We start from the raw sequence: 11,378 nt of genomic DNA, 5'->3' as shown, positions 1-11,378 counted from the left end.
GAAAGATGTGTGCATGATGTAAGTTTAGTTAGGTAATTTGACAATGTGCAAACGGAACTTTAGCATCAACGAATTGCACTGTGTGTTGAGTGTTGTGTCTCGTGATCTCCTCAACGTTATCCTTACAAAAAATAGCGTGGTTGTACTTGTGAGTCCATGGCTTTTCTGCTTGCCAGTTACAGGCATGGATCTCTCGGATGAATTCGGCTACTGCATTTACAGTACCTCTATTCGTTGTTTTCGCCAAGGTGGGGCACTTAAAAATACGCAACCAAACTATCTATGTGGCTACTGACGTTTCATCAATGAATATGTTATGCACGCCTCGTTTACTACATATGGATAAATGGAGATTTACCCGACCGAATAACTTTAGTTTCAGAAATTTCGTTCCAGAATAAATGTAAAAATTTCAATTATTGAATACAAACCGTCAATGAGAAGTAGTTATAAACAAAATCAAGGCCAAAATCGAGAGGAACGTACAAATTAGCGGACCATCATTCTGGCGCCTTTTAGGATGTCGAGAACATGTGTCGTCCCTCAGCTTTTCCCAGCACGATATTTTGGCGATGTTTCGTTGGACCACTGTCTGTTACCCATTCATTTTGTGACACTGAATACCGTTTCACTTCTAGTAGATGATATCAGGCATTTTCATAAGATGGGCATGGGTTAGAGTAGAAGCAGCAACGGCTTCCTTACCCGAAGAAACAATTCATGTTAAGGCATTCTCTGACATGGAAGTAAAACCATTGAGAAACTGAGTGAGTCTTCGATTTCTGCCCATACGTTGTTCGAGGAAACTTGATGCAATTCTCTCTCATAATGGAGAAACAAATCAGGGGACACTGTGCAAATTTTGGGAGTATAGAAATACATTGACGTAAATTTGAAATTCAAACATAGGTTTTTAGCTGTGTCAACTCTTTGGCTGAAATTTTCGATATTCATCAAAACAAATCTAAAACGGTGAAAATTTCATTTGCAACCCAGGATTCAAAATCAGTGTTTGAGTTTGAGTTTGAGTGTCTGAAAATTTGGCCCTGAAACACAACCTACCTTAATTCAACACTTCACCTGATCTTACTTTTTTCAGTCGGGCGCCACCTACAGGATAATTCAAATTACCCTGGTAAGAGTGTCTTTCGTACCGTTCGCCATTTTGACCACGCCCTGCCATGTCAGAATCATCGATTGCTGTTCAATACATCCAGCGAATGTGTTCTCTCTCTCTCTCTCTCTCTCTCTCTCTCTCTCTCTCTCTCTCTCTCTCACTCTCTCTCTCTCTCTCTCTCAAATGAATCTATCTATCTATCTATCTATGAATCTATCTATCTATCTATCTATCTATCTATCTATCTATCTATCTATCACCTGGTTACTATCTGTCGTATTATATGAATTAACTTAATCTACAAGAAACAGTCTGTCAAAATAAATAGAAGTATTCGACGAAGGAACGAACGGCGGAAATCCCGTGTCTTCTGCACACATGATAAGTTTAACTTCCAGTTATCGTACTTCGATAATTACCTTAGAAATGTTTCGGGATTTACAACTGGCAAAACATTCTCAGAAAGGGTGATATCCTGTGGGGTATCACAGAGAATCGAGAGTTGTCAGTGGTATACTACTGACATATCAGGCAGCGATACAGGGGAAGACTCCTGAAATTACAACGCTGGAAACAATTCCTGTCGTCAGTGACTTGGAATTTCGCTTACAGTGTTTATATTCTGTCGCTGTAACAAAGACACGCCCTCATCTTCTCATCATTTACCCTATCCTTGAAGTCATTACATCATGGCCTTTCATCAAATTTATATGAGGATGAAAGATGCCGAGTCTACTGGAAATACTCAGATCGGGGATCTTTTTCATTATTTACGAAAATGTCGGTTGTAAGTAACATACCGCTCTTTTCAATGATGATGGCTCATAAATTCTACGTTCCAATATCACTAAACTAGTTCTAGTCTCTAGTGTTTCACGAGACCACCTCTTTATGGAGATTCTATAAGATTGTGACATCATTGGCCGGCAGATCAATTTTCTGTCCCGATAAGACAGACGTACAGTAACCTTTACAAAATGAACACGTCACTACATAGTCTTCCTTCCCGAATCGTCCGTTTTTTTCCAATTTTTTTGGTATATCACAGTTTTGAAATATAAAAAAATGCACTGTCGATAAAATTCAACCCTATACGGTAACAGTCATTTTTAATAGTGACCATATAGGTGTATGCAATGCATGAATAGAATAAATACCCCAACCAAATGGAACCCATCAGTCAAATTGCGTACAGTTATGTCAGTATATAAGTGCTTCAATAGTTATCTGTCGAAGTAGACATATGGCCACACACTGTTAGTCTGTGAAAATAAGTGCAAATGTATTGAGTAAAAAGCATTCAAGTCACTTTGAAAGAACCGCTATGGTTAGCTACACATCATACAGGCCCGGTCCATTCGGCGACATCTGGGAAAAATTATTTACACGAACGACCTCAAGTCGTACAACTGTTGCTAACAAAACAATTACCAAAAGAAGAACTGGAAATGCAAATTGAAGGAAGAACCGCTCCGCTTGCTCTTGATAGATTATTCCGCAGTCATGCTTATGTAAACATTTCTATCGTCAATAAATACCGTTCTTTTTGTAAAAATCAATAAAGCTAGCAAACGCTTCATCATGTGCAATCTTCAACTTAGAAGATAAAAACGACACAGAGATTGATAAGAATGCTTAAATGTCTTCGGCAGTAACCACGGCGTCGTCAGTAAAACTTAATAAGAAACGATAATGGCATAAACGTATTCGGCACATGTGGATAGGAAAAACATGTCCCGCTGAATTCGAAGATGATGATTTCACTTGAAGTTTCTAAAATATTGATTGGTTAAACATGTCCTTAGATATCGTAGCGCCAGACAGCTATTTACAAAAAAGTACCGTGATTAGCATCGAGACCATTCAAAAGTTTTTTTCATCGATTAGTATCGTATATTAAGTTTGTGAGATATACACTCCGGGAATCTCTCTGTCTCTGTTTCTCTGTTTCTGCCTCTGTGTCTGTCTCTGTATGTATGTCTGTTATCTGTCTCTGTCTGTCTGTCTGTCTATCGTCTGTCTGTCTGTCTGTCTGTCTGTCTGTCTGTACTCTCTCTACTCTCTCTCTCTCTCTCTCTCTCTCTCTCTCTCTCTCTCTCTCTCTCTCTCTCTCTCTCTCTCTCTCTCTCTCTCTCTCTCTCTCTCTCTCTCTCTTCAACAGCGACTTTCTCCTCCTTCGTTCTTTGTAGGGTCCTCAGCTAGTGGAGCTACGCTGGATGTCTGTGGATGAGATAAGAATATAGCGGGCGGTTAGAACTCAACAAACCAAAATAGTAAAGGAAATCGAAGTAAAATTTTCGCAATTTTCATACATGTACAGACGCGTCTTCGGTCTTGGGTGGAGATGACGTGATTTGAACTTGTTTATCATTGCATGGGTATAATTGTATTTTTGCTTTTGTTTACATTAGTTGACACTGCACTTACAAAGTTATCATTTTAAAGTTATCATATAACATATCATACAACATATCATTAACATGTAACATGATTTTTGTCCAAATGTCCAAACGACTTGACATTTAAAAAATCAAGGCAGAAGTAAATGTATAGATTTCTTCCGCCTGTCATAGACATACAAGTATTCCGAAAAAATTGCAATCATATTGTAACCGGGAAAGCGTTACTATCAGCCTTCATATCGGTCTTTCAATATTCATCAAGTCATATCCCTCTCAGACCCGAGCCGCTGGCTCCGTTGCAATTAAGTAAAAGATATGTGAGTATATGTTAAGATTTATTTGTTAGTAAGTTGGACCTTTCGTCATCCTGCTTTTTGTGACCTGCGATCATCAAGAATAGCATAACAGTCCTTTGTCTAGTCGCTGAAGAATCTCTCTCATATATTTAATATCGCACATGATTCGTAAGCACATCCAATTTTAGGGTCAAACGTTTGCCAATTTGACAGCTATTTGCCGAGATCGGAATCTAGCCAATGGTCCACACTTTTGAACACAGACAGGTAAGATTAGTATACATGACTTTGCAGCGTGCTTTTTCATGGCGAACTCGCACACTAGTCGGTTTCGAAATTACTTCAAGTCGTCCAGAATGACAATCGACATCTACACAACTTGAAAACTAATCAACAACAGCCAGAAAAATATAATGAGAAACGACCATAACCGTGTTTTCATTTAATCCGCAGTATATTGAACCACTAATATTGAGAATGTTCAAAATTCCTTCGGCATCGTTCCGATATGAACGATGATCACTAGTTTCTTCGCTAAATGCTTTTAGTCTCCTTATTTATATATTTAAGGTTTTGTTTTCTCTGCGCGACTAAATTTGACTCTCGTTTTCATTCCTTCATCATTTTACGCATAATGTTCTGTTCTAAAACTCATGAAAACTGCTATTCTGGTACCGAAAGTCATTTTCAGATGACATATATTGTACATGCTTGATCTTGAGAAAATGTAGAAATACACATGATACTCCACTGATAAATGAAAACAACAGCAATGTTTGCGAGATAGCCATCAAATAATATTCACCAAGTCCCTACACTATACTACTTAAACAGAGATGTATTTGTTTGAGAGTAGAAAGTCATGCCCACCGATTTGGATACGAGTTTCACTTTCATGTCAGAGACGGAAGTGATTCTTCTACGAGAGTGTTTACTCTGGTTAGTAACAGCTGTCGAATGTCCAGACTTACTGTCGGTGGTTGTTGATAGGTCGATTCTGTGACGTTTCTTGAAAGCTGTCTTGACCTGAAAACGATGCATGTCTAATAGTGACGTCACTCAGACAGGGAACGTTCTCAGTTTCATGACAAGTAAAATCTTCAAGGGCAATTGATAGCGTGCATTCTAATACTGACGGATTACAGATATAGCATGATTGCGAGAAAGTGGATTACTTGTAATCTTGGTCAGCAGCGGATAGATTATTTATAATGCTATTTTGTTCACTTTGAATTCAGCGTCATTTACAAATTATTAGTGCGTCTGTCACTACGTTATTCCAAAAAGTTTAACACAGCCAAAAACGTGACACAAGCCAGATCTCCTTACTATTGAATATGACACTCTATTGAAGCAATGGTGTATTTTAAACGAGTTATTGTGTGTTGCTGTAAGCAAGAGTAAGAGAAATGGAAGCTTAAGTTTTTTGAAAATTATCTCACCTCGTCGTTCAAGAGACAATGGAAAATGAAAATAAAAACTCCCTGGAAAAAAAAAGACACCATGAGTAACTGTAAAAAGCGTGATTAAGACTTGGATAACTTTAACTCAAATATGAATCTAATTTATTCGATAGGTGGACATTGTTGTGGAGGAATCAGACCAAGTTGAAGGCAACATCAGCATTGTTTGAAGATCGACGTAATGAAATTAATGCGACATATATCTGAACAGTGTTTACGTTAGAATGCGCCTCAGGGACGTATGTTTGGACTCTCAAATTCCTTTTACAAAATCTTTCTGATCTACCGCTTGTCGAGACTTATTTTAAAGCTCTTAGAATAAGTTAAGTTACGGTCTTGGTTTTTTTTCTTAAATCGAAAATTTTATTTTTCCCCACAGAGTTAAGATGAGAATGACGGTCACATTAAATTTCAAATATCGGTAACTGATAGGTAATTTGTCTCTATAGTATCAAACTTTGCATGCTGACTTTTGATTTTAATTGTTGATTTGGTAAGACAGTGGTTAAAGTTTCACTGAGAGGAAAGCTTGAGCAAAAGTCTAAGTCTTTCACTTTCGAAGTGCATACTACCTTTAGCACGAAAATCAGATGATGTGATAAAGATTTTTTACAAACGGTAGATATTCATGTAGCAATTGAAGAAGTCGAGAATAATTGTACTATTCTGTAATTCGGTTGTGTTGTACAGAAATAGCTTTCTTTAACACCTCTGAATATATCCTAATCCTCTATGTTGTTTGATGAAAAATATTAGACCGTGAAACATCATAAACTTACCTGTAATGAGTTTACAAGCGCAAATACATACTGAAATACTACAGTAGCCTCGTTCACGGCAAATATTCCGAATACCCATGTCAGGCCAAGTAACGGGACGAGAACGAGGCTGGCACGTATTCCTGCCCTGTGAAACAAATGAATGATCATAACAATGATTACATTCCGAAAACGTTGTTCTATGACATATAAATACACATGATATGTGAGGCGGGTGGATTACAACATTACCTTATTTTCTGTGAGTCTGTCTTCTTAGCGTTGATTTTCACATTCATGAATGCTTTCATAACAAATATTAACACACCTATGTTTACCTGAAATGAACAGATAGATCTCTGAATGAATGTTAATGTTCGGTATTTATGTTGATATGCATCCGTAGTTGGGTTGATAGACTATGAAGTGAAACTCTAAATGATTTTACGTCATGGTTGTCAATTGCATTGGTAATATAAATCTACGAGTCCTGGGCCAGAAAGAAATAGATTCGATACATGGTCGCGCACATGCATTATCTCACTGTAAAGTTTATTATTCTACCATGTCTCATCGTAAACAAAATCGATTTTCTACAAATGCAAACAGCCCGAGTACGAAAAACCGCTACTGTATACAGGTCTAATAACACGTCACAAAACTTGCACGTCAAGTTTCAAACTACGGCACTTGCCATAAAACTGATTATTTAACATTCTCTGACCAACGGGTCTAGAAAAGTGTTGCAAATGAATGGTACAAGTGTTTTTTTCGGTATTTTTGATCAATCTGATACTGTCGCACACAGCGAGGGTGCATAGCCAATCGACCAAGTTGACCTTTGTTACGAATTTTTTAAATGTTAGGTTATTGCTTCTCTATATCAGACGCCGTTTTGTTCCCTGCCGCCAGGGCACGAGGGCTTGCTTTCACGTGGTATTTCGCAGTACTGTGTGTTTGCTTGCTGGCAACAAATTACACCATACCTACTGGAGAGCGGCAACTATTGTCCGTAATTCGTCATCATCAATCAACGCTGGCTTGAATTTAAAATACTCTACCCTCATTTACTAATCGACGCGAACACAAAGGGAAAAAATTCAGAGCATAAGACGCACAAAGTGACAACCGTATAATTACTCTCTTAGCCGCTGACTTTCATGACCTTGTTCCATTGCCAGGATTAGCCTTTCAAGGGGCACAGTGATATCCACCATTTTCAATATAGCGGTGAATTCAACATATTCCGTTCATTCCTATTTATAAATGATTTATTGTTATGAATCCGAGTTGAGAATAATGACTGCTGTATTTTTTGAGTAAATTCCGAAAACGTCGCAATCCAATCTAAACCGATTTGTTCATGTCACATTCGGAGTGTAATAAATTCACAGTTATTGCTTTGCAATCATAGCTTCGCTTTTCGCTTTAAATTTTTTGAAATGCATTTAACTCAGCACAAAAACATTCTCGTTAACAAAGACAGGACACCATGTATGCGTAAAGCGTGTACCCCGTACTTACCAAAATTACGGCCATTGCAGGACCAACGAAGGCGAAGATCATTCCTTCTTGGGTTGACAGCCAACACCTGGGTGAAAATATCACAACCACAACATCTATTTTAGACGTGGTCAGATCATTATTTTAAGTTCATGAACGACAAACAGGCAAATACCTAGACATGATTGTACATTAAGCAAGGCCTGCGGACAATACGATACAGTACTGTCGCCCGGATTCAAATTAGCCGATAGGTTTCACAGTATTTAGAAATTTTCTCCGATTCACTGTTGAGAGGTAACACAAGTTTTGATTGGTCATACGTTAAAACAGAGTTCTGAGAGGTGTATCCTTAGTTTCTTAATTTTAATATCGTTTTATGTTTCATATGTTATCACGGTCTAAATGGAACAGAGTCCCAACAACGAATCCCAGCAAAGACCGCAACAGCCACAAACAAAACTTGGGTAGCTACATAAAACCGACAGTTATATTTAAACATGTGTTCTGTATCCAAATATGACTCCGTAGCTGACATCATTGACACTCGTCAATGTCACTTTAAACATTCAAAGGACCAAATACGTTTTCATTTGCCATAATTCTGACGTTTGTGAAGGCAATGTTGTTCAAAAACAACCTCAAAATGACCTTTCCACGTCGTGTGAAATACTTGAATCTATTTACTCCGTACCTCTGCATTCTCGAAGTACACAAGCTGGAAGTAAATTTGTCAATTAATGGAGACATGAGGGGCAAAGGGTCACATATCCGAGTAAATTTATTTGATTTGCCGACCCACTCAAGGAATGTTGTGAGATTAACACAAAAACAAAAAGCCTTTACCGTACTGAGTTTCTTAATCACGAAAACCCGAGGAGAGTATTTAATCATAAAACAAATGCCAGAAAGGTAAACTCAATTTACTTGACTGTTTTGATACTCACATGAAAAGGGAAGAAGTAGTACGTAATGCTAGCGTACTTTAATTGTCTTTAGAATAGATTGAAAGGAGATATTACTTTAAGTGATGTCGATACCCTATTCCTTTTTCTCGTTAAGTTTTCTTAATCCGTCCCTGGTGAATTTCCCCTGTTATGACTGGGCCTAGAATTGAACTCTGACATTAAAGACTGAAGAAATAACATCTACTTCTTCATCGTGGAATAAGATACGGTCAGTGACCGTTAATAAGGGTATATGCACAGCAAAAACACATCCCGCTACACTTACACTGTATCGCTGCCATAGAGTCTGAATTTGACGGAAGCGGAAATGACGACAATAAGTGCCGGTCCTAGCCATCCCAAAAGGCAGTAATATATTATCATATTACGTGATCCTAGGAAGACTGTTCTGACTTTTGTGTAGAGCTGAATGCCTTCAATTAACATCCAGAAGAACGTGGCCAGGCACAGGTAATGCAGTGCAACTGCCACTCCTTTGCAAACCGCCTAGAGACGAGAGAAACAAACAGATAGCAATTGACAAATCCATAAATACGTCATTTATTTCTCCTCACTGTACGTGCTACAGTAAGGCAGCGGAGTGCTTTAAATAATATAATCCAAACCTTCTATATCATAGATTTAATGCATTTTAACATACCTTTAATTCGTTTTTTTTCTCAAATTCAGAGCAAATGAAAGCATACTTCGTCTAATGACTTACAACTGATAAAGAAGAATATGTAATGAAATCTCAGTTTGTTACGCGCACACATGCAACAGTTTACGACCTCTGAGAATAGCAAAAGTGAATAGGTTTGTCACCTTGCCGGCTATTCAGCTGCAGAGGAAACCATTAGTGTGTCTTGTAACCAACTAAGTAACCCTGAGAGTGTGTAGAAAAAAACTCAAGTATGTACAGTCACGACTGTTTCTCTCACTATGTGATGTAAGTACCCAGAGGGAGTCCAACGCCCTGAGTCTAACAAGCATGGAAACAGCCCAAGAGAGTTGACGTGTTTGTCCCGTATACTCACGTAATTGCCCGTCGCTTGGATTCCGAATAGGAACAGAAGCTGTGTTAAGGCGATGACAGCTACGAGGTTCAAGAGAATAATCACTCTGTCTGAAGTTAATCTGAAAGGCAGGTGTACCAAATAGCTTCATTGTAATTTCTTAAGTGCGGTTCGAGTGTGAAAAACAGACGGAGGGGTTTTCGCTTTCGTTCCTGTCAACAATGCCATGGTTTACAGAGTTGCACGAAATTATTCCGGAACTCACACGAGAAATAACGGCTCGAAGAGACCAATTATCAAAGAAAGACGTCAGCAAGATTCAATCAGTATCTTTACCGCGTTATATTGGGAAAAACCACAGTATACCGACTATTTCTCAAGTGTATTGTGGCATATTGGTAAATAAAAGACCACTTATACGAAACGATCCCAGCAAAGAAAATGTCGTATGTGAACAGCTACGTTCCCTTGGAATACACTGTAGTCGATTCAGGCCCTCTCAATCCAATGTTAGAAAAATATGTCATTTGATGCTATGTATAAAAAGGCCATCAACTTACTTTAGATAAATCAGTGTTATGAAAGTAAGGACTAGACACGTCAAGGAGATACTACAGCCAACCTTTGAGATGATACTCAGTGCAAATTGGTGATCTTCATCGATCTGAGAGGAAAGAAAGATCCAATAGCTTTGATAAAATATATTTTGATAAAACGAAAGAGAATAAGATGTAATTGCAGTCTTAATATATTTACTTCTATTCAAAATGTTTGTACACACAGTCTATGTCTACCCTGAAATTCACACTTCGATTTTTACATGCGTCGCTGTTTCCTGTTGTAGAGGTTGGGAGAGGTAGGTACCAGCTACCCCAGGAATTTTTGAAATCATAACCTCTCTGTTTCGTTATCAATTACATTGTGAATTCCTGTGTTGCATTTCTGCTCACTCCCTACCCTACCAATCCCCGGTAACCATGGCTGTCTGTGTTAACGTGCTTAGCTATTTAATAACACTAGGATATAGAGACAATATTGTATGCGGAAAGTTACACAAGACTAATTGTGCCTTTCCTGCAGTGTCTATTCTATCCTACGAAATTGCATACATACAAATGGCAAATTTGAACATCGCAACAGATGCAGTTTACTTTATATAATTAACTCATGAAACGAAAAGTTTGACTATGATAGTGAACTCTGAGTATGTCCACTGAAATTCCATTTATACAAGAGTGAACGTGGTGATATATTACTATTCCGATCACGCTTGGTACCCTAATACAGTAGCAATGACACTATTACCTTCATTGTACTGACTTGCATCAAGACGGCAAAATTTGTCGTGTGAGAACACTCACAGATGACATAGTCTGTAGTTTCTTCTGCTGTTTTGCATCCATCTGATTGCCATCGGATATCTCTACAGGATAAAAAATGAACAGCATCACGATCCGAGCTTCTCAAAGAAACCAATTTCTGTTGATGAAACGCTCATACTATTCTGAGAAAACATTTCGTATAATCACTTGCTGAACCTCGTTATTGGTCTTTTGTCACATCACACGTGGATATTGTCAGTTGCAATAAGATTTGGAGGTTTCATAGTCAGGGATTACAACATTTGTCATTTGTTAGCACAATTCTCAACCTAAGATATTTGAAATGTGCAGATCAGATGACATATTCGTGTGAAGCGTCATAATCCTTGAGATGAATCCAGCACATCACCACCTTCATCAAAATAAATTGAGAATGACGAAAGCAACGTTAATGATAATTACCTTGCATAGGAATCGTGAACGAGGTAACCACAAGTCAACAGACCGCTTGCCTGCAATGTCGAATCGATAACCATAGCTTAATCAATTGTGCC

General features: G+C 38.2%; 1 protein-coding gene across 2 annotated transcripts in view; it reads right to left on the bottom strand.

Annotated features, from left to right (window-relative positions):
• Positions 1-2,378: 2,378 nt before the first annotated feature.
• LOC139150349 (adhesion G protein-coupled receptor E3-like) overlaps positions 2,379-11,378 on the bottom strand; it is a 47,786-nt gene continuing 38,786 nt past the window's right edge. The window contains exons 13-23 of one of the 2 annotated variants that reach the window (XM_070722649.1): positions 11,287-11,336; positions 10,808-10,925; positions 10,063-10,166; positions 9,524-9,623; positions 8,773-8,993; positions 7,561-7,627; positions 6,289-6,374; positions 6,058-6,184; positions 5,258-5,299; positions 4,686-4,841; positions 2,379-3,337 (exon numbers count right to left, since the gene is read on the bottom strand). In XM_070722649.1, the coding sequence (XP_070578750.1) occupies positions 3,272-3,337; positions 4,686-4,841; positions 5,258-5,299; positions 6,058-6,184; positions 6,289-6,374; positions 7,561-7,627; positions 8,773-8,993; positions 9,524-9,623; positions 10,063-10,166; positions 10,808-10,925; positions 11,287-11,336 (1,137 nt within the window). In that variant the 3' untranslated portion in view covers positions 2,379-3,271. The remainder of the gene's footprint in view (positions 3,338-4,685; positions 4,842-5,257; positions 5,300-6,057; positions 6,185-6,288; positions 6,375-7,560; positions 7,628-8,772; positions 8,994-9,523; positions 9,624-10,062; positions 10,167-10,807; positions 10,926-11,286; positions 11,337-11,378) is intronic. The other variant, XM_070722650.1, reaches the window with a different exon arrangement.

Source organism: Ptychodera flava, chromosome 14 (assembly GCF_041260155.1).
Source record: "Ptychodera flava strain L36383 chromosome 14, AS_Pfla_20210202, whole genome shotgun sequence".
Taxonomy (NCBI): domain Eukaryota; kingdom Metazoa; phylum Hemichordata; class Enteropneusta; family Ptychoderidae; genus Ptychodera; species Ptychodera flava.
This window is presented reverse-complemented; position numbering and strand designations above follow the sequence as displayed.